The sequence below is a fragment of the Macaca mulatta genome, chromosome 17, assembly GCF_049350105.2.
Source record: "Macaca mulatta isolate MMU2019108-1 chromosome 17, T2T-MMU8v2.0, whole genome shotgun sequence".
NCBI lineage: Eukaryota > Metazoa > Chordata > Mammalia > Primates > Cercopithecidae > Macaca > Macaca mulatta.
Window position 1 is genome coordinate 70474157 of NC_133422.1, and position 24775 is coordinate 70498931.

The window sequence follows — 24775 nt, forward strand, 5'->3', positions numbered from 1 at the left end:
TCTCTGTATCTAAAGACAACACTGGTAAAATATATATTATTTTTAATTAGTAAACAAGAAAGATTCTATTGCATGGTGGACCAGTAGGGGGTGGGTGATTGAGAAGGAAGCCTTATGACATTTTACCATCGATCTCCTAGTCTGAATATTCTAATGGGTAGAATTGCCTGATTTAGAAGTTAATACACAAAATCTTTGCTTCATCAATAAATCATGATGATTGGAGTGGTAGATTTTTCTTTTCAGCTTTAAGTGGAGTCATTACATTACCAAAATCAGTCTGAGTTATGGACTGTTCATTCAATGAAGATACCATTGAGAACAACACCCCAGACTTCGCTTACAAAGAAGTAAAATAGGCTAGTACCATGATTGATGGTATAAGGCCTACATTGTATGTGTAGTGTAATATCTTGCTCCCCAATGGATGCATAGTACAGTTAGCCAAGTATGTGACCTTTGGGAATAAGGGAGAGGCAGGCCTGTGAGGCATAAGGATGAAATCCTGGGTGAAGGTACAGGTTGCAGAAGCGAGCAAATAAATTCTTAGAATGTACTTGATACTCACCCACATTTTTGAAAGCACTTAACTATTTCAATCTAGACACTTATCGCCCAAGTGTTTGTGCTATCTGTCCACATGCAGGCAGTGAGAGTGTATGCACTAGTACTTAGAGATTTTGATTATCTTTTTGAAGGAGTTGTTTGCAACAAAAGGTCTGGAGTCAAAGGGCCTAGGTTAGATTTCTCACTCCATTACTTTTGGACCTTTGAATAAGTGACTTCACATCTTTGAACATTTGACCAAGTGACTTAACATTTGAGCTTTATTTTCTCATCTGTAAAGTGGAGATCAAGATACCTGATGTGCCTAATTCACAGAGTTGCTGAGTTCAACAATATATATTTTAAGGTTTTTATAAACTATCAAACTTTGTATATGTACAAGTTGTTGCTAGACGATGGGCATGTAAATAACAGTCTCTATCTTGTCAGCCCTGTTGGCAGGCGTTCAAACTTCTTTGTGTTAGGGTGATATTATTAATTTGTTCCATATGAAGTTGCTGATATTTAACCATTTGTGACCTACAGTAGTGTCAATTTCATGTGGTTTCACCTAATGTATAGGTGACATGTATAGGACAGACATGTGAATAAGGGCCAGGAATAAAGTTTAAAGTGTGTTTCTTGTGATCTTCCAATGTTACATTCATTGGAACGTGAATAATGTTTCAGTTAGTTTGACAATGAGTCAAATAGTGTTTAAACTAATTTAAACCATGTAGCCCAACTGGTCACTAAAGGGAAGTTACTTTATATTAATCTGAAAACTGTATGATTTAAATGTATTCTAGTAATGTTTAGAAGATGGAGGGTAAACAATACCTGTTAGAAAGAGCTGTGTGACCTGCAAACTACTTTAGTTGTTATTTAAATGTTTGCAATTAAAAAAAAAAGCCATCAACCGTACACCCCACAAGTCTGAATAGGAACTGGGTGGGTTTGTGCCTATAAGGAAGTGTGTCTATGAAGCACGGAATCTTTCTAGATTTATAAAAGCATATATCTCAAATATATGATCTTTTCAAAGAAGTAACTTTGTAGGTTATATATTTCCAGTAATGAACTATTGCCCATAATATTTTAGGGGTCCCACTTTTGGGGCATTGACCCCACAAATAGGTCATTAAACATGTTTGATAGTGACACCCAGGTTTTCACTTAAAATGCACCTTATGCACCAGCCTGGGCTCCGAATGATTAGAAGTGATTTCCAAAAGCTATACCAAGCCTGAAAAGATCAGCGTAGTGTGACTAGGGAGGATATTCAGAGTTGATGAAAAACTATTGTGAGCATAGGCAGTACACGTTAGAAGAAATATGTAATTTCTACCTTAATGGCAATAGCAAACATTTGGATGAATGTTTAGAGATATATTCGTTTTTTAAAAAGTCACTTTAATTCTCAGACCTCCAAAGCTCATTCTAATACTGTTTTCTAATTGGAATAACACCAGTTTGGAGTTTTGTGCATTGCCACATAAGTCTCATCAATCTCTTAGTACCCAGTATTCTTTAAATTAACGTTTCCCAAAAGTAGCTTAAGTAAATCTGAAGCCATGGTAATCAGCAATTGTAATTTACTGTGGGACACCAAAGTACTGCGTAATATTTTTATTAAAAAATATTTCTGTAAATTGTGAATCACATTGTTGATAGCCACTGGTTAATGACGACACATTCATCTAAAAGCTGTGGTGTTAACGAATAAAAAGTCCAGATAACTATATTTAGTATGAAACCTGTAACTGAGGAAAGCCTGGCTGGTTGCACTCTGAAATGATTAAGCAGGCACTGCTGTTTGTGGCTACATCCACCTGCGTTATATATAATGCCTGAGAGGAAAACAAAGTCAGCTGTTCAGAGGTCTGGTATTACAAGCCCTGACTTTTTAATTAATGGTAAATATAGTAAGCTATCTGTCTTTGAGGATATTTTACCCACTAGAGATCCCAAGTTTTAGCTGAAATATGATTAGGGTATTTTTAAAACCTGAATTCATTTTCGTACAGGAAAAGGCTGACTTCTGTCTGGCTCACTGCCAGAATCATATTTCTTGTGACATACAAGTTCTGCTTGTTGCCTGTTAGAAACCTCTAGGCATTCTCCTTCATTACCACCATTAAATAGTTTTCTTAATATTTAATCCAGTAATCTCAGCAGTTTTAAAAAAATCCATTAGTAGTACTCTTTTCTTTTGAACTGGTGTTCTGAAATATCAAAGTCAAAAGTTCGAATAGCTTATTATAGCTTTCACCCAATTGGAAGTGTACTGACATTTCAGATAGTCTAAAGTGGGGATAAACCATGCACTGTGGTTTCAGACAGGATATACATTTGAGTAATGAGGATAGTTATGTGTGTTCACTGCCTTTTAATCTGATAGACTATTGAAGTTAGTATCTTCATATTAGTCATTTTGGTGTCGTTTAGTTTGACTGTGGCATCTAGTGAGTTGGGGGATAAAGAATACTCCCTTGATGAAAGTCTATGACTGTAGTCTCTCTTGGTTTTACTAAACAGTAAGATGGGAACACTGTCTGATATTTTTGCTTTTCTAATTAATAAAAGGGTTGCAAGTGTTTATAAGGTAATTTTAGCTCCTTGTTATAATGTGCTATGAATTTTATTAGTAGTGTTCATTAATCTGTCTTTCTTCAGTATTTCTTAGTGCTCATGTAGACTGCCTTATTATGTATATTTTAAAAATATAAAAGATGTATCACTTGATCAATGTCCATGATCTCGTTTTGCTCTGGGTTCTAGCAGAATTATTCCTCTTTTCTAAACATATTCGGTTGAGACATAAACAGGTAATGATATCAGTAATTTCCCAGTTACTCATCTTATGATGACAATCTTGGAAATATTCAAATAAAAACACTCTTTTTTTTTTTTTTTTCTCTCTGATGAAGAAGATTTACTTGACGATAGTCTGATTGGGTGTGTCACTGGTTAGTCAGTCTGTACCTCCCATCCCTGGAATGATCCCAAGTCTCTGCCACAGTCAGCCATGCATCAGAAGTTTATGCCTTTTTGAACACATGACTCACAGTAACAACACTCTTCCTGGCCAGGCGCCATGGCTCACTCCTGTAATCCCTGAACTTTGGGAGGCCAAGGCGGGCGGATCACGAGGTCAGGAGATTGAGACCATCCTGGCTAACACGGTGAAACCCCGTCTCTACTAAACATACAAAAAATTAACCGGGCGTGGTGGCGGGCGCCTGTAGTCCCAGCTACTCAGGAGGCTGAGGCCGGAGAATGGCGTGAACCTGGGAGGTGGAGCTTGCAGTGAGCCAAAATTGTACCACTGCACTCCAGCCTGGATGACAGCAAGACTCTGTCTCTAACAAACAAACAAACAAAACAAAACTCTAACTGTCACCAAGTCTTCTTTTCCCTTTCTTATAGCTTGGAAAGACAGGAGCAAGATATTCACTCCTATCGGTGTTTCTATTTGTATCAGCCATGTGACCACAACACTATCTGCCAAAAAATACTGTAATAGTTTATTAAAGATATATAGATATACATATTCAATAGAAAAATATATTTTTTTTATCTTTACAAATACTACTGTTTGCTGTGGGATACTCAGATGATCATTTTAAATCATTGGGTAAGATAGAGAACTTTGTCACTTTGTCATTCCAGCTAAGAGAGCTCTATCTTTTTTGTTGGAGTTGGAGATCTCCACCCATACGTGGAGTGCCAGTGACATGGGTAGGCCCCCTGGGGCTTCCATGCAGTGCTCCATGGGAAGCCCAGAGGCTTTCATGTAGTGGGAAAGGCTTTTATTCTTAGAGGTGTTTCTGGTTTTGAATTTCCTGAGGAGGACAGTTGCTTACATACAGCGTTCCAGCATGCCAACACTATTTATTGACCCTGATCTGTTTTTAAAGCTTTTGAAATTTAGTGAAAACTGTTTTTCTTCATTTTCAAGTAATATAAGCTTTGAAGTTTCCATGTTACATGATAGCCCAGCAATAGGCAAACAATGGTGCAAGGGTTCAAGTTCATAAAAATGAATGTAAAAATTTTAATCTGTTTTCACTTAATGGCAGTATTTTATGGTTGGCATTTACATGCCTTCTTTTTAAGCATCATGGTTCATTTCACCTGTGATGTAATATCTATATCTAGCAAAAACATGATTTTTTGTTTCAAAGAAAGAGTATATCAAGATGAAAGTCAGCTTGGCAAACATCAACTTAAAAATTCACTTCAGTTATGGGAGACACACTCTAAGGACTCATTTGAAGTTTTGCAGAAGTTTTTAAATATTTGGCCTCAAAGTTGAGGGTTGAAATCCCAGAGGGAGACTGATAATATCACTCTCATTTACCTGAGGGATTGAGAGGAATTTAGTAACGTTACTTCATAGTTAAATAGTACAGGAAGCCAGATCCCCCCGTTAGATTCCTTTTGCTTTCTGTTGTTTTTGTTTTGAAGACTTTTTAAACGAACAGTTTTGAGTTCACCGAAAAACTGAGTGAAAGGTACAGAAAGATCCCATATTCTCCATGACCCCACTCATGCACAGCCTCCCCCATTATCAACATCCCCCATCAGAGGGGTACATTGGTTACAAATGATGGACCTGCATTGACACATCATCATCACCCAGAGTCTATCGTTTACCTTACAGTTCATTCTAGGTGTTGTATGTTCTGTGGTTTTGGACAAATGTAGAATGACATGTACCCATCATTATAGTATCATCCAGAATTGTTTCACTGCTGTTGAAATCCTCGGTGCTCCTCCTATTCATCCCTCCCTTACCTGTAACCCCTGGCAACCACTGATCTTTACTGTCTTTATGGTTTTGCCTTTTCCAGAATGTCACATAGTTGGAATCATACAGTGCGTAGCCTTTTCAGATTGGCTTCTTTAACTGAGTAATATGCTCTTTCTTCCATATCTTTTTATGGTTTGATAGCTCATGTCTCTCTCTCTCTCTTTTTTTTTTTTTTTTTTTTGAGATGAAGTCTCGCTCTTGTCCCCCAGGCTGGAGTGCAATGGTGCGATCTCCGCTGTCCACAACCTCCGCCTCCCGGGTTCAAGTGATTCTCCTGCCTCAGCCTCTCGAGTAGCTGGGACTACAGGCAGGCACCACCACGCCCAGCTAATTTTTGTATTTTTAGTAGAGACGGGGTTTCACCATGTTGGCCAGGCTGGTCTCAAAATCCTGACCTCAAGTGATCTGCCCACCTCAGCCTCCCAAAGTGCTGGGATTACAGGCGTGAACCATGGCACCCGGCCACCTTATGTCTCTTCTGTGCTGAATAGCGTTCTGCTGTCTGGCGGTTCCACAGTTTGTTTATTCATTCATCAAATGAAGGCCATCTTGGTTGCTTCCCAGTTTTGACAATTATGAATAAAACTGCTATAAACATCCATGATGTTTGGCCCTGTGTCCCATCCAAATCTCATGTCAAATTGTAATTCCCAGTGTTGCGGGAGGGACCTGGTGGGAGGTGATTAGATCATGGGGGCGGGTTTCCCCCATGCTGTTCTTGTGATAGTGAGTGAGTTCTCTCCAGACCTGATGTTTTAAAAGTAGGTGGCACTTCCCCCTTCACTTGTTGTCTCTCTTTCTCTGCCACAGTAAGACCCGCTTGCTTCCCCTTTGCCTTTGCCATGACTGTAAATTTCCTGAGGCCTCCCAGTCATGCCTCCTGTTAAGCCTGTGGAATTGTGAGTTAATTAAGCCTATTTTCTTCATAAATTATCTAGTCTCAAGTAGTTCTTAATAGCAGTGTGAGAATGGACTAATACAATCCGTGTGCAATTTTCTGTGTAAATGTAAATTTTTTAGCTCCTTTTGGTAAATACCAAGGAACATGATTGCAGCATCATATGGTAAGAGTATATTTAGTTTTGTAAGAAACTGCCAGAGTCTTTCAAAATCTCTGTACCATTTTGCATTTCTACCAGCAGAGAATGAGAGTTTTTGTTGTTCCACGTCCTTGTCAGCATTTGGTGTTGTCCGTGTTCTGAATTTTGACCATTCTAATAAATGTGTAGTGGTATCTCGTTGTTTTAATTTGCTGTTAACATATGATGTGGAGCATCTTTTCATGTGCTTGTCATCTGCGTGTCTTCATTAGTGAGGTGTCTGTTAAGGTCTTTGGCCCATTTTTTAATCAGATTTTCTTATTGTTGACTTTTTAAGAGTTCCTTGTATATTTTAGATAAGAGTCCCTTTTCAGATATGTCTCTTACAAATATTTTCTCTCAGTCTGTGGCTTGTCTTTTTATTCCCTTGACAGTGTCTTTCACAAAGCAGATATTTTTAATTTTAATGAAGTCCAGTGTGTCAATTCTTTCTTTTATGAATTGTGCTTTTTGTGTCATATCTAAAAAGTCACTGTCAAACCTAAAGTCTCTAGACTTCCCCCTGTCTTTTCTTCTAGGAGTTTTAATAGCTTTTGGTTTTATATTTATGTCTGTGATCCACTTTGAGTTCATTGTTGTGAAGGGTGTAAGGTCTGTGTCTAGACGCCGTTTGCCTTTGATGTGACATTGGGAAATTTTCTACTACTCAGTGAAATCCATTAGTGCTGTAATTATTGAGGGTCTCAGAATAAGAGGTATCTGCCCTGAGACTACTCAAGCTTTGCTAGACTTACTTCAGGATGCTTCAAGCAGAATGGTGAGGCTATATGATAAAGTTCCATCATAAGAAAGTGATGACATAAATATTGGTACTGACATTGCGGTTCCACACACTTTCCCATCTTAGCATTTACTGTTAACTTTTATTGTGTATTGTAGGTAATTCAGCAGTATTCAAAATTACTACCATAGAAATTCTAGGAATTAAACTTATATCAATTTTACTAGTAATCTTTGAAAAGATTAGAGTGATCATAAATATTTATATTGAATGCTTTTAGACTTTTAAATTATATATGCTGGTTATTTTACCCATGGAAATATGATTACTTATTTTAAAATATTGCAGCTTATGAATTTAAATAAAAGTTAATAAAATTTTAGTAAGGCATTTACTTAATTAAGATAACCAGTCCAAGTTAATATATCTGATAGTTCACTCTTTTGATCAATGTTGACAATAAGTGGAGAATATCAAGGTTTGACTTCTCTGGAAACAAAAAAATACTAGGGAGGGGTGTTGTTGGTAAAAGCAAAAAATTTCTAGCATTTGAAAGCAGAGGTAAAATGTTTAAAAATTTCTTTATAAGGAAGATATTTTGAATGATTTGTTTCGTATTTCACAGAAATATTTCTGCATTAAAAACTGGGCAGTGGATTTTAGTAAATATTTGTAAAGCACCTATGAAATGCCAGGTTTTTTTGCTAAGTGCTAGGCGATGCTGTTTGGAAAGGGAGAGGGTTGTCTGTGCCTCTAGCAGCTGGACTGTCTGATTGCTCTGCTGCCGATCCCAGCACATTGCCATATTTAGTGCACATTAAAATGCTTAATAAGCACAATTTGTGTTTAGAGGAAAAGCAAGCAAATGCATTAATACCATATAGTGGATAAAACAAAAATCATTGTTTAAGATAGGCACATAGACCAATAGAACAAAATAGAGAACCCAGAAATAAAACCAAGTGCTTACAGCCAACTCCTCTTCCACAAAGCAAACAAAAACATAAAGTGGGGAAAGGACACCCTATTCAACAAATGGTGCTGGGACAATTGGAAGCCACATGTAGAAGAATGAAACTGGATCCTCATCTCTCACCTTATACAAAAGTCAAACCAAGATGGATCAAATACTTAAATCTAAGACGTGAGACTGTAAAGATTCTGGAAGATAACACTGAAAAAACCCTTCTAGACATTGGCTCAGGCAATGACTTCATTACCAAGAACCCAAAAGCAAATCCAACAAAGATAAATAGATGGGACTTAATTAAATTAAAAAAAAACTTCTGCACAGCAAAAGAAATAATCAGCAGAGTAAACAGACAACCTACAGAGTGGGAGAAAATCTTCACAATCTATACATCTGACAAAGGACTGATATCTATAATCTACAAGGAGCTCAAACAAGTCAGCAAGAAAATAATAGTCCCATCAAGAGTGGGCTAAGGACATAAATAGACAGTTCTCAAAAGAAGATACACAAATGGCTAAAAAGCATACAGAAAAATAAGGCAACATCACTAATAATCAGGGAAATGCAAATCAAAACCACAAAGTAATGCCACCTCACTCCTGCAAGAGTGACCATAATCAAAAAATAAAAAAAGAATTGTTGTGGATGCAGTGAAAAGGGAACAGTTTTACACTGCTGGTGGGAATGTAAACTAGTACAGCCACTATGGAAAACAGTGTGGAGATTCCTTAAAGAACTAAAAGTAGATCTACCATTACTAGGTATCTACCAGAGGAAAATAAGTCATTATATGAAAAAGATATTTGCACACCCATGTTTGTAGTAGCACAATTTGCAATTACAAGAATATGGAACCAGCCCAAATGCCCATCAATCAATGAGTGGATAAAGAAAACGTGGTGTATATATACATATACCTTGGAATACTACTCAGCCATAAAAAGGAACAAAATGGCATTTGCAGCAACCTGGACGGAATGGGAGACCATTATTCTAAGTGAAGTAACTCAGGAACGAAAAACTAAACATCATATGTTCTCACTCATAAGTGGGAGCTAAACTATGAGGATGCAAAGGCATAAGAATGATACATTGGACTTTGGGGACTTGGGGGAAAGAGTGGGGAGTGGTGAGGGATGAAAGACTGCTTGCATACAGTGTACACTCCTCAAGTAATGGGTGCACCAAAATCTTAGAAATCACTACTGAAGAATTTATTCATGTAACTAAACACCACCTGTTCCCCCAAAATCTGCCAAAATAAAAAAAAAGACATTGCTCTTCATTTTGTGAACAACATGTAATACTTTTAGTATATCTTCAAAAATTTAGTTACTAATAGAAGTTTGATAATGTGAGGATATATATTTAAAAAATGCACGTGACAGAAAGATATTAGAAATATGTATGCGTGAATGACTAATAAAATAATTCGCAGGTTAAAAAGTTCATTCAGTGTATTGATATGTTGTTCCATGTCATCTTCCTTGTTCATTGTGAAAATCTTTGGAAATAGGAGCTCAAAAGGTGTCCATAAATTTTGTACCTCAACTGAAAACTTTCTGATAAAGCGAAAAATGAGATTGGGCATTTAGAACTAGTTTCTGGACACTATTAGAAACAGAGCATCAAATTCTAGTTCTCACTAAAACTTTTATAACTGAGCCAGACATTATATTGAGCTTTATGTACAGTTTTCTGAATTTCCTCTCCGAGTTATGATTAAAGTGGGTTATATTCACTGACAAAGCTTTTGAACAGAGCCAGCTCTCTATTATCTGTCGTCGTGCAACTCCTTTGAAGGGAGTGGACAGTTTGTTTGAGGGTGAGGGAGGGGAGTGAGAAGGAAAGGGAGGAGGCAACTTGAGAGATGTCTTAGTCTGCTTGGGCTGCTGCTACATCAAGATACCATAAATTAGGTAGTTTATAAACAATAGAAATCTGTTTATCACAGTTCTGGAGGCTGGGAAGTCTAAGATCAAGACACCGGCATATTTGGCATATAGTGAGGACCTGCTTCCTTCATAGACAGACTTCTCACTGTAACCTCTTGTGGTGGAAGGGGCAAGGCAACTTTCAGACGCCTCTTTTATGAGGGACCTAATCCCACTCATGAGGGTTCTGCTCTTATGACCTAATCACCTCCCAGGGGCTCCACCTCCTAATACTGTTACTTTCAGGGTTAGGATTTCAAGGTATGAGTTTTGGGAGGAATGCAAACATTCAGATCCTAGCAAGGGATGAGCTGAGGGAGAAGGAGAGAAATTGCTGGCCTTACCTGTGAATGCTCTGACTTGGGAGGTGTCAGATTACTAGGTGCTTCCTTCTGGTTTTAATCCTACCAAAAGAGCAAGCCCTCTCATGCACTAACCAAGCACATAACCAGGTTTAGGCTCTGGCCTAAGGAAAGGCTTGGGGGAAGAGAGCGATAATTCAAGCTAGGGCTAGAGGGATGGAACAAGGGGATGCAGGCTGATACAACGGCTCCTTGAATGATTCTAGGTCCTAGTACATAGAGGTATCCGGAAGGTTATGTTATCTGAATCTTGAATAGAATCAGTTACCTGAAGCCAGTGTTACCTTAGGAATTCCGTATGTGTGATTGAAGAACACTTGTTAGGCAAAGAAGTTCTATTTGTAGAAGAGAGTATTTCCATAGATGACTCCTGTTTTTGATTTGACATAAGGCTATGCCCCATTCCTCTAGGCAGACTTAAATTTCACAGAAGTTTACATTTTATGAGACCCATTGTTTTCCTCCTTAGAAGAAATACTCTAAAAGGTTGTCCTTTAATTGTATATGAAAATAATTTTTGATGATTCAAAATTTAATTGGGTGTTCAGCATTTGCCAAGACTCTATGTGTCTTTTCTCCATCTTGTAGTCCTTAGAATTGTCACTGCTAACAAAAGAAAACAGCATTTTCCTTTAGTGACTCAACTTTTTAGAGGCTAGTTTGTGTGTTATTCAGAGTATTGTTTTTTCCTCAGTTTATTTCCGTGTTTGCACATGTACTTGAAGGTTTAGGGTGGAAAAGGAATGCTAATCCATTGTGTGTCTGTCACTTCTAAGTAATAGCTTTGAACCTTCTGATGAGGGAAGTGTTAATTAACTCATTATTGGGAGACATCGTTTATCTTTTCTATTCCCTTTACCTGGATCTCTTACTCCCCTTGGCTGACCCAATTGAGAGTAGGTTGTGCTATTATTAATTTCAGAAACTGTGTTTTTTAAAATGTACTTTCTCTTATGAAACCTGTAATGTAAAAATGATATGTGATATAAACAGGTAAGCTGAATGATGTGGCCAAAGTCACCAGTGACTCAAATAGGTGGAGTAGAAATTTATGACACTCTTCCTCCTGCCAGACTTTCCTGACATTTTATATGTTTCCTCAGCTCATAATGGCCTCAATTTATGTCATTTAAAGATCAAATTTCAAAATACAAGTTACTGTAAGAAAGTCAGTGCCGAGCTAGTGGTCACAAACTGCAAATAATTTCTTGATTTATACTTTCCAGAATTATGTTCCTATTCCATAATGCTGCAGTTACTAGTTCTTCTATGCATTGCAAGAATGCCACCAGTAACAGAAATATAGAAATACCTTGTTAATAAGGAACAACTAGGAGAATTAATTTGCAATTGTTATTTCTTATAAACTTACTCAATTCATTTCTGACTTCTCAGCTAGTGATTAAGAAAAAGATCATGTGGACATGAAGGGAGAAAGCTTTGCTTTCTACTTGGCTTTCTGTGTACAAATCAGAAATTAGGTATCATGGAATAATTGTTCTAGGAAATTGAGTTGGGAGAATGGTATTATTAGCTATATTAACTAACTTGTCTAATCTTTGTGTGTAGAAACCATGAAAACAGAAAAACATCTTTTGTTCACAAAATGAGATCTTCATAGCCACTGTTTTGTAATTTTGAATCCTGTTGAACAACATTCTGTAGGTTATTAAATCAAGACTTTTGTCTTTTTTTATTTTCAGCAAACTCAAGTGTATATGTAAGTCTTTGGAATGTTGAAGGAGTGACATTCCACAGGTTTCAGATTTTTTTTTTTTTTTTGCTGCCCATTTTGCTAAGGAGACCAGTCAATTAAGAATGTTTCATGATTTCTTCTTTATTTGCTTTCTGTTTGGAGCTCTGTTACAGAATAAAGAATTATTTCTTGTGTATGGGTTTTTGAATAGGAAAATCAGTTTCAAGATACTGTTCTCTGACAGTGATTAACGATTAATTAACCAAGGTAACATTAATAGAAAAGCATTTTTATAGTGTTAAATTTCTACACGATCTGGCAGAGTGTCAGTGAACTAAATCAATAAAAAAGAGTTCATAATAATCTAGATTTAGAAGCAAAATTGTACCAAGTTTCAGTTGTCAAAACTGAGTTTCTTTTTTATAGAGTATGGAAACATAGATATCTTTGCTGTGTCTTTCATGTTAACTTAAACTGATTCTGTTTAATCTAAAATACTAGATTCTGAGGTAACTTAGTTAATTTGGGGGAGTTCTGGTGCATTGAATTTAATGTTTGCCCAGTCATTCTGCTGTGGTAATAAAGCAATCAATTATGGACTTGAATGAGTTACCAATAAAAGCTAGTTGACTATTTGTATGAGTCCACCTCACCTTTTAAATGTGGCAAAATAATATGATTTTGAAGATACCTTTAAAAATGATCAGTTTGGGAAAAACAATCAATGAAAACTATTAGTAGAAAATAGTATTCTTTGGGTGAAGTGAGATAAATTATAATGAAGAGATTCTTTAACTGGCACTTGAAACAGAACCAAATATTACTTTTCTTTAATGTGAAACTAGCTCTTTGAAGGATGGTTTTGGATATGTAAGTGGGTCTGTGTCCACACATAAAGGATATAGACTACGGAGGTCCGCTCACCGTTGTGTGTGGTGCCCCTCTTTGTCTCTAGACTTGATGTCTTGGTTATTTACTTTCTTATGGGCTATTGGCTCTGTATAACACATTGAGGGGAGGGAATAGTGATATATGTGATTTTTGAGAATGCTAAAAAAACTGATATTGGCATCTTTTAATTGCATCTGTATTTGTTTACTTTCAGTTTGATTAATAAGCTTAAACCTGGCGTCATTAAGAAGATCAATAGACTGTCTACACCAATAGCAGGATTGGTAAGTAGTAAATTACCTTCACAACTAAATTTATTGGTCTTTGAAATGTAAAGAGGTGGCATTGGCAGGTTTTTGTATCTGCAATTACCATTGAAATTAGGTTATGGTTTTTTTGTTGAAGCAAAGTGTGTTTGGTGATGTCTTCCTTTTATCTGTAGTTCCTTTCTGTTTCCCTTTTGCCTGGAGGCTTTTATTTTATTTTTTAATTGTTTGTTTTGATTTTTGTGCCTTCAAACTTCATATATTTACATTCTTGGCTTATTTCTTCCACAAATTGCATTTGCTCAGGGTCACCTTCTTCTGAAGCTCAGCCCTATGTGAGCTGTTTGCCGGCTACCACAATGGTGGCTCAGACTGCGAGATGTTCACCAGTTGTCATGTTTCTGCCACGTGATGCTTGTGCATTGCCCTCAGCCAGCACATAGACCCTAAGTGCATTTCCAAAATAGTCAAGGCCTGCTAGCTCTGTTACTTTATGTAATAGGTTTCCCACCAAAGTCCTGTGTGAGGTTGCACAAGTCTCTGTCTTCTTCTTTGCCACAGTAATATTACCCATAAAATGAGCGTGATGGTTCTGTAGATTCTTTCTAGCTTTCAAATCAGGATTTTGTGTATAAAATATACCCCACACTGTCCCAAGGTAGCTACTCAGATGGGGTAAGACATTTCAGAGGACAATAATAGTGTGGGGCTCTGCCTGTGGAAATAATTTACAATCAAATACAAATGATGGATAATTTTTAAAATGTTAGAAATCCTTAAAATTCAACGCAATAATAGAAGTAAGTTAAATCAACTTCAGAGCACTCTGAAGTTTAAGATAGCTAATAATTGGAACGTAAACACAAACCTTACTATTTTTAGACTATTCATGCTGTTTATAATGCATTCAGGAAATTTCTGTTTGACCATTCATGTGTTTACAGATGTTAAAGGCATGAGTAATTAAAGTTAGCAATACCAACATTTCTGGATTTGCAGAAGTTACAAAAATGTCATTAAATTCTTGATAGGGGTGTTGGTTGCAGAGTGTTCCTCAGAAAATATCTGTCTAGGAGAGAAGGAATGAAAAATTGTTAATAATTTTATTTCAAAATAAAATATACATAAAATTCCCAGAGCAGCTGGGCTCAAATATTAATTCCTTCCTACCTACCAAGTTTCCTATATTCTATATCTATCATTAATAGGCAGCTGACCTAATAATTTTATTGATTTCAAATTTGATTAGGTTAAAAATATTATGTGTATATGTGTGTGTGTGTGTATATATATGTATATACATACACATAGAGCTGTACAATTTAAATATTTCTACCCAACTTTTATCCTGTACTTTTCTAAAAACATTCTCATGCCATGACTCTATTTGTCCCACCCCACTTACCCCCTCTTCAGGAGGAGAGGGGAGGTTTGTAGGACCCTGGAGCTTGTGAGCCCTTTCCAAAAATGGGACAACACCTAAGATTGGTGGGTTCTGTGTGTCTATGTACACACACACACACACACACACACACACACACACGCACACACACAATTTTCTACTGGTAATACAGTGAGTCAGAAGAGGTTTGTTATTTAAGGAATAAAATGAAAAAAATTTAGTTTTTGAAGTCTTTTTAAAACTTTTTTTGAGATGGAGTCTTACTCTGTCGCTAAGCTGGAGTGCAGTGGGGCGATCTCGGCTCCTTGAAAACTCCGCCTTCTGGGTGCAAGCAATTCCCCTGCTTCAGCCTCCCAAGTAGCTGGGACTACAGGCTCATGCCACCACGCCCAGCTAATTTTTTTTAAATTTTTTTTTTCATTAATCTTTTGCATTTTTTAGTCACTATTTTATTTAGTTATGCTCTGATCTTTATTACTTCTTTTCTTTTTTTTTTTCATTATACTTTAAGTTCTAGGGTACATGTGCACAACGTGCAGGTTTGTTACATATGTATACATGTGCCGTGTTGGTGTGCTGCACCCATTAACTCGTCATTGACATTAGGTATATCTCCTAATGCTATCGCTCACCACCACCCCTCCCCACAATAGGACCCGGTGTGTGATGCTCCCCTTCCTGTGTCCAAGTGATCTCATTGTTCACTTCCCACCTATGAGTGAGAACATGCGGTATTTGGTTTTCTGTTCTTGTGATAGTTTGCTGAGAATGTTGGTTTCCAGCTGCATCCATGTCCCTACAAAGGACACGAATTCATCCTTTTTTATGGCTGCATAGTATTCCATGGTGTATATGTGCCACATTTTCTTAATCCAGTCTGTCACTGATGGACATTTGGGTTGATTCCAAGTCTTTGCTATTGTGAATAGTGCCGCAGTAAACATACGTGTGCATGTGTCTTTATAGCAGAATGACTTATAATCCTTTGGGTATATCCCCAGTAATGGGATGACTGGGTCAAATGGTATTTCTAGTTCTAGATCCTTGAGGAATCGCCACACTGTTTTCCACAATGGTCGAACTAGTTTACAGTCCCACCAACAGTGTAAAAGTGTTCCTATTTCTCCACATCCTCTCCAGCACCTGTTGTTTCCTGATTTTTTAATGATTGCCATTCTAAGTGGTGTGAGATGGTATCTCATTGTGATTTTGATTTGCATTTCTCTGATGGCGAGTGATGATGAGCATTTTTTCATGCGTCTGTTGGCTGTATGAATATCTTCTTTTGAGAAATGTCTGTTCATATCCTTTGCCCACTTTTTGATGGGGTTGTTTGGTTTTTTTTTCTCGTAAATTTGATTGAGTTCTTTATAGGTTCTGGATATTAGCCCTTTGTCAGATGAGTAGATTGCAAAAATTTTCTCCCATTCTGTAGGTTGCCTGTTCACTCTGATGGTAGTTTCTTTTGCTGTGCAGAAGCTCTTTAGTTTAATTAGATCCCATTTGTCAATTCTGACTTTCGTTGCCATTGCTTTTGGTGTTTTAGACATGAAGTCCTTGCCCATGCCTATGTCCTGAATGGTATTACCTAGGTTTTTTTTCCTAGGGTTTTTATGGTTTTAGGTCTAACATTTAAGTCTCTAATCCATCTTGAATTAATTTTCGTATAAGGAGTAAGGAAAGGATCCAGTTTCAGCTTTCTACTTATGGCTAGCCAATTTTCCCAGCACCATTTATTAAATAGGGAATCCTTTCCCCATTTCTTGTTTCTCTCAGGTTTGTCAAAGATCAGATGGCTGTAGATGTGTGGTATTATTTCTGAGGACTCTGTTCTGTTCCATTGGTCTATATCTCTGTTTTGGTACCAGTACCATGCTGTTTTGGTTACTGTAGCCTTGTAGTATAGTTTGAAGTCAGGTAGCGTGATGCCTCCAGCTTTGTTCTTTTGACTTAGGATTGTCTTGGCAATGCGGGCTCTTTTTTGGTTCCATATGAACTTTAAAGCAGTTTTTTCCAATTCTGTGAAGAAACTCATTGGTAGCTTGATGGGGATGGCATTGAATCTATAAATAACCTTGGGCAGTATGGCCATTTTCACAATATTGATTCTTCCTATCCATGAGCATGGTATGTTCTTCCATTTGTTTGTGTTCTCTTTTATTTCACTGAGCAGTGGTTTGTAGTTCTCCTTGAAGAGGTGCTTTACTAATCCATTGTAAGTTGGATTCCTAGGTATTTTATTCTCTTCGAAGCAATTGTGAATGGGAGTTCATTCATGATTTGGCTCTCTGTTTGTCTGTTACTGGTGTATAAGAATGCTTGTGATTTTTGCACATTGATTTTGTATCCTGAGACTTTGCTCAAGTTGCTTTTTTTTTTTTTTTTAAGTAGAGACGGGGTTTCACCACATTGGACTGGATGGTCTCTATCTCCTGACCTTGGGATTTGCCCGCCCCGGCCTCCCAAAGTGCTGGAATTACAGGCGTGAGCCACTGCACTTTCTAGGAGGAAATATTCAGTTAAATAAAACAAATAAGCTTTATATAAAAATGACTTATAAAATATCTTATTTTTATATAATATACTTTTAATAGTAAGTTTCAATAGTATTGAAAATATTTTTTCAAATGGTTTTAATTAAATAGCTTATTGCTTTAATTTAAAATTGTCATTTCTTGGATCCATTACATGCATTTTAAAGCAAATTAGACTTTGATCTCAAACACCCTTCATATTTGGAATGCTCGAATTGTAGTGGTTTGTTGTTGTTGGCCAGTGGAGGTTTTATTCAATTTTCTGATTGTATGATTACATGAAAGCACAAGTGTATTTTATTTTTAAATTCAAGGATCTCTCCAAGTGTTTCTATTTCAAGCACCAGAAATTCTATCTAGTTTGGATTTTATATTTAGAAGTTAAAGTGGACTGTATTTCTGGTGTATCAAATAGGAATATTTTTCGAATACAGGACACTGAGCATTTTCGATTGGCTGTAGGAGCATAAAAGTGACCACAGCTGCAGAACTGGGCTAAGCCCAATGGGTTTGAAGTTGTCATCATGCCTCACTTGACTCCTTCTGATGCCTGTTTGTCAGGATGGTTATAGTAAAACTTTTCAAAGCCTTAATTCCAAGTATGAATTAGGGCTCCAGCAGATGCCTGGGAAAGGTTGTTATGAGGACTAAATATACAGGTAGTCTGACATGCAGACAGTCAAAGAATGTTCATTTTTTAAATAAATAATTGAGTGCTTACTAAGTTGAAGATTTTTCTAGTTTATAGGTGTGTATCAAAGGAACAATGAAGTCCCAAACCATGACCTCAAAGAGTTTACATTCTAGTTAAAGAGGGGAGACAAGGCAAATAAATTAGCAAACAAGCAAGAAAGCACCACATAATAAATGTGCCACAGAGCATTACAGTGGACTGTGACATTTGTTGCATGTCCATGAGCAGTTGTAGGGGAACTATGAAGGCTGACCTCTAGGGATTCCTTGAGGAGGAGGATGTTAGAAGACTTCGTTGACACTTCCAGAAGAATAAATAATCTGAGCCAGACTTGTCAAACTAGCCATTTTTGTGTTCACAGCATCTAGTATAGTGACTGATACATATAGGAGATCAAAGATTTTTTAAAGAAATGAATGAACAAGATTTCCATTGTGAAAAATAATAGATTCTAGATCTAGGTCTTTGATGGGGTAGTGCTATAGGTTGAATTGTGCCTCCCACCCGAAAAATAAATATGTTGAAGTCCTAAACCCCAGTACCTTAGAATGTGACCTTATTTGGGAATAGAATTGTTGGAGATGATATAACTAGTTATAATGAGCTCATACTGGGGTAAGGAGGACCCCTAATCTAATATGACTGGTGTCCTTCTAAAAGGATGGCCTGTGAAGACACAGACACACAGGAAGAATGCCATATAAAGATAGGATTGGAGTGATGCATCTACAAGCCAGAGAACACCTACGATTGCTGGCCAATCATAGATTTCATAGGGAGCGTGGCTTTGCTAACACCTTAATTTTGGACTTCTAGCATCCAGAACTGAAAGATAAAAAATCTTTGTTATTTTAAGCCACCTGGTTTTTTGGTACTTTTTACCAAAATGAACAAAGTACCAAATACAGCTCTAGGAAATTAGTACAGATAGGTATATGTTTTAGTTAATACCTTTTTTAAAAAAACAAAACCTTTTACTTTGAAATAAATAAAGATTCACAGAAAACTGCAAAAACCAGTAAAAAAGATCCTCTGTACCCTTCACCCAGTTTTCCCCATTTCCAGCAGAATTTCTTTGGTGTCTCTTAGTTGAGGTTCTCAAAGAGGAATCTGAATGGATTCCTTTTCTTTGAAGGCTACAAATATCCCAGGTCACTGGCCAGCCTGTGGATGAATTCCATAAGAAGATAGTCGTCTTGGCCAAATGAACTGTGGTCAGGAGTGTTGGGTTTTTTTGGTTCATTCAGTTCAGGTTGAGGTGGGTACTGTGAAGGAGGTTTGTGTAAGGTAGATACACCAAGGCAGTTCAAATATAGTAAAAATTTCTGTGTAAGGGTTTTAGCTGAGTCGTTATGGTGTTCTACACCCCATCTTCCATTACTCCTTTCTTACACCCTTTGCTGTAGGTATGCTTTTCATCCAAGTAACCTCAGCTACCATGTGTATTTAGCTTTGGGGTCAGGGCAATGGATTTACCTTTTGCATGTGGACCTGTGGGAAAACCATAGAAGATATCCCTTGAGCAATGGCAGTACAGAGAGAGATGTTTAGATGGTTTAGAAATATATTGAATGCTTTGCTTGAAACATTCATGTAATTATTTTTTCTTTGGGAGGACAGTAGCCACGTTTTCCTAGATTTTTTCTTATAGAGATAGGGCTTTTCTCAATTGGCTGAGTTTAATTTTATAAAGAAATACATGTTCTCTATCTCTTCTTTCTGTTCTTCACAAAGCCATGTTTTAAAATCTGACCCAAGAGTTTGAGCCTTCCAAAAAATTTGCTGGTGTTAAATGTGGGTATGTTCAAATCACTGAAACTCAAAACCAAAATTTCATTTGGGATTTTTTTTTAAAAATCCAATCTCAAAACAAAAAACCCAATCTCAAAACAAAACCTTAAAAAACAGGTGAGATATCCTGATGGTAAAAAGAGCTATTGAACCAGAATAATGTTTACCATCTGATATGTTAGTGTGCACGAAATATAGAATGTGTAGAAACATCAGGGAAGTCATTAACCCCAAGACCTATAGTCAGCTGGACCCCTCATGATTTATTTGCATTTAGCTAAAGCAAGGTTTCTCAACCTTGGCACTGTTGATACTTTGGCCAAATAATTCTTTGTCGTGGAGGTCTGTCGTGTGCATACTGGAATGTTGAGCAGCATCCCTGGCCTCTGCTCACTAGATGCCATTCCCCCATTTGTGACAGTTAAAAATATCTCTTGACATTGCCAGTGACTCCCATGGGATAAAATAATCCCTGATTGAGAACCACTGAGCTAAAGAATTAAGAAATTAAGCACTGCCCTTTACACAGGCTCTTTGGCTGGCTGACTTTAGATTTGATTACCTACTCATGCTTTCCATTTTAATTTCCCTTTGAAAAGCAAAGATATACCAGAAAATTTTGTTTGAATCATTCCTTTGAATGTCTGTCAATCAGTGTGCTCAGTGGGAAAATCCTTAGTATATTCACATTTGCATAAAAAAATATGTGCTGAATTGAGCATCGTTCAGATTACTTTCAGGAGTAGAAGGTGTAAGGCAGAGGTTGGGAAGATTGTCTCCTCATTCAGGAGTGCTGTAGAAAGCAGGAAATGGGCAATGATGCCAGCTAGCTTAAGATGTTGGATGTGTCTGTTTCCCTTGACTTCATAATGGCAAGGGAAATAAGAAATAAAAGGCAAGTCTATGCATCCCTTCTTACTGCTATTTTCTGGAAGGTTTTTAATGGCTAATATTCTTGTACATTGTTCATGTGAAATTACTTCTGACTCTTTCATCTTTACTCTACTACACACTTCCCCTCACTCTCCCATGGCAAAATATCGTGACCTGCTCTATGTGGAGGTCACTGCTGACACATCAGGTTGTTCCTTTCCAGCTGCAATAGAAAATTCACCTGAGGAATCTGCTGTACAATTTAAATATTTCTACCCAAGTTTTGTCAAGGCAGGAGGATTGCTTGAGCCCAGCAGTTCGAGGGTACAATGAGCTATGATTGAGTCACTGCACTCCAACCTGGCTGACAGAGTGAGACCTCATCTCTTTCAATAAATAAAGTAAATTAAAAAAGCAAAACACTGATAGAAGCAACAACATGGGAAGAGACAGGAAGGTGGTATTCTAGAGCTAGTTTAAAAAAACCACTTAAAGTTAAGATCGTTAGTGCCTATTTTCTCTTCTGGAATTTTATTGCTGAGTTTGTAGATTTGTTTGAGGAGAGTATCTACCTAGAAAATTTTTGTAGATTTGTTTGAGGAGAGTATCTACCTAGAAAATTTAAGAAAGGCTTCCACTGGGTGAATTCTGTGTGACTCCCTCATCCTTGCCTGCTTACTTGCCTAGTCACTAACAGCAGCATTGGTACAGAGCTGATTCTGGCTGTCATGACCTCCATCATCAGATGGATGTAAACAGCCTCTGCAGCTTAAGGAGGGTGTGGAGGGGCAACACTGAAGTCCCCTCGTATAGCATGGGTCTGGCACAACTTCTGCCTCAAGTCTACTTCTGTTTTTTGGTATATTAGATAAATATTGAAGTCTGTATATTTCTGTAAATTATCATGCTCTTTAACTTTTATTTATTTTTCACCTATCAGTATATTGGAGCAATTTTATACCTATTGCATCAGACCTTGGTGTTTCATTGAGTTAAAAGATACTTGATTTTAAACTTTTTCTTTCATTTCCTAATAGAGACAGTAAATGTTAAAGGATATCAATAAACTTGATTAAAACTGCTAAATTGTGGTCTCTTTATCAAAACTATATTGAATAAATAGTTTTATTTCAAAGGGAGGGTAAGCCACTGTCACAAGTTCTGACATAATGCCTCAAACACTAACATTTAAATGTTCTTATTTTACCACTTTGTCAATCTCATCAATTTCCTTAGAAACAAAACACCAATAACAAAAACATGGAGTATTTTTTTCTTGTAAATAAAGACATGGGAGACTACTACAGTATTACCATCATCAATGTATTATTCTACCTGTGTAAGAACTTGTAGCATGAAACTTAGCCATTTACTAAGAATAAGGTCAGTTTACACATTGGAAATGATGTTTTCAAAAGGAAACTTCTGGCCAGTGTCCTTGATGAACATCGATGCAAAAATCCTCAACAAAACACTGGCAAACTGAATCCAGCAGCACATAAAATAGCTTATCTACCATGATCAAGTAGGCTTTATTGCTGGGATGCAAGGTTCGTTCAACATATGCAAATCAATAAATGTAATTAATCACATAAACAGAACCAAAGGCAAAAACCCACATGATTATCTCAATAGATGCGGAAAAGTCTTTTGATAAAATTCCACCTCCCTTCATGTTAAAACTCTCCATAAACTAGGTAGAGAAGGAATATACCTCAAAATAATAAAAGCCATCTGTGCCAAACCCAGAGATGACATACTGAATGGGCAAAAGCTGAAAGCATTGCCCTTGAAGATTGGTACAAGACCAGGATACCCTCTCTTACTACTCCTACTCAACATAGTATTGGAAGTCTTGGCCAGAGCAATCAGTCAAGAGAAATAAGTGACATCCAAATAGAAAGAGAGGAAGTCAAACTATCCTTGTTTGCAGATGACTTGATTTTATAACTAGAAGACTGCATAGTCTCGGCCCCAAAGCTCCTTAAGCTGTTAAACAACTTCAGCTAAGTTTCAAGATACAAAATCAATGTACAAAAATCTAGCATTCCTATACATTAACTACAGTCATGCCTGGAGCCAAGTTAGGAATGCCGTCCCATTCACAATTGCCACCAAAAGAATAAAATACGTAGGAATACAGCTAACCAGGGAAGTGAAAGATCTGTACAATGAGAACTACAAAACTGCTTAGAGAAATCAGAGAGAAATCAGAGATGACACAAATAAGCAGAAAAATATTTCATGTTCATGAATTAGAATCAAAATCATTAATATAGCCACACTGCCCAAAGCAAATTATAGATTCAATGCTATTCCTGTCAAACTACCAATGACATTCTTCACAGAACTGGAAAAATATTTTTAATGTGAAACCAAAAAAGCCTGAATAGCTAGGGTAATTCTAAGCAAAAAGAACAAAGCTGGAGGCCTCATACTACCTGACTTCAAACTATACTACGGGGCAACAGTAGCCAAAACAGCATGTTACTGGTACAAAAACAGACACATAGACCAATGGAACAGAATAGAGGGCTCAGAAATAAGGCTGCACACCTACAACCATCTGATCTTTGACAAAGCTGACAAAAACAAACAATGAGGAAAGGACTTCCTATTCAATAAATAGTGCTGGTATAACTGGCTAGCCATACACAGAAGATTGAAAGTGAAACATTTCCTTGTACCATATACAAAAATTAACTCGAGATGGATTAAAGACTTAAATGTAAAACCACAAACTATAAAAACCGTGAAAGACAACCTAGGCAATAACATTCTGGACATAGGCATAAGCAAAAACTTCATGACAAAGAGGCCAAAAGCAATCACAACAAAAGCAAAAATTGACAAATGGGATGTAATCAACCTAAAGAACTTCTGCACAGCAAAAGGAACTGTTAACAGAGTAAACAGACAAGCTACAGAATGGGAGAAAATTTTTGCAAACTGTATCTGACAAAGGTCTAATATTCAGCATCCATAGGAACTTAAATGTACGAGAAAAAACAACCTCACTAAAAAGTGTGCAAAGGACACGAGCAGATACTTTTCAAAAGAAGACATATCTGCAACCAATAGGCATATGAAAAAAAGCTCAACATCACTAATCATTAGAGAAATGCAAATCAAAACCACAATGAGAGATCATTGCACAACAGTCAGAATGGCTATTACTAAAAAGTCAAAAAATAACAGGTGCTGGTGAGGTTGTGGAGAAAAATGAACTGTTGGTGGGAGTGTAAATTAGTTCAACCACTGTGGGAAGCTGTGTGGTGTTTACTCAAAGAGCTAAAAATAGAACTACCATTTGACCCAGAAATCCTGTTACTGGGTATATACCCAAATCATTCTATCATAAAGACACATGCACATTTATGTTCATTGCTGCACTATTCACAGTAGCAAAGACTTGGGATCAACCTAAATGACCATCAATGGTAGACTGGAAAAAGAAAATGTGGTACATATGTAGCATAGAATACTATGCAGTCATAAAAAAGAATAAGATCGTGTCCTTTGCAGGGACATAAGTGGAGCTGGAGGCCATTATCCTTAGCAAACTAATGCAAGAAAAGAAAACCAAATACCATATATTCTCACATATAAGTGGGAGCTAAATGGTGAGAACACATGGACACAGAGGAGAACAACAGGCACCGAGGCCTGCATGAGAGTGCAGGATGGGAGGAGGGAGAGGATCAGGAAAAATAACAAATGGGTGCTAGGTTTAGTACTGGCTGATGAAATAATCTGTACAACAAACCCCCATGACGTGAATTTACCTGTATAACATACCTGCACATGTACCCCTGAACTTACAAGTTAAAAAAAGAAAAACCCCACAAAAACACACTAAAAAAAATGACATTTTTCAAGGTTGTATATTAATTTTAGTCATTTTTTGTAATGTCTATTTTACTGGAACTTCTATGGATCACCACCTGTAGTTTGACAGTTTGAGGTTATCCAATATGAATAAACTGAAGATTGTGCATTGCTGTCTTCAAGATAACAAATACTTGATGGTGAATATCTGAATGTCTTAACACCGTCATGTAAATGGCATGTAAATAAGTTCATTATGGTAGAGTTATTTATAATGTATTCTTTGGAAATTTTCTTGAGTCTCCTTGTCTGCCTGCATCTCTTCCATTCCCAATTAAAGGTCAGTGT

At 37.0% G+C, this 24775-nt stretch overlaps 1 protein-coding gene across 8 annotated transcripts in view; it reads left to right on the forward strand.

Moving 5' to 3' along the window:
- LMO7 (LIM domain 7) overlaps positions 1 to 24775 on the forward strand; it is a 309870-nt gene that overhangs the window by 167528 nt on the left and 117567 nt on the right. For all 8 annotated transcript variants that reach the window (XM_077973779.1, XM_015121212.3, XM_077973778.1 and 5 more), the window contains one exon: positions 13254 to 13323. In XM_077973779.1, the coding sequence (XP_077829905.1) occupies positions 13254 to 13323 (70 nt within the window). The remainder of the gene's footprint in view (positions 1 to 13253; positions 13324 to 24775) is intronic.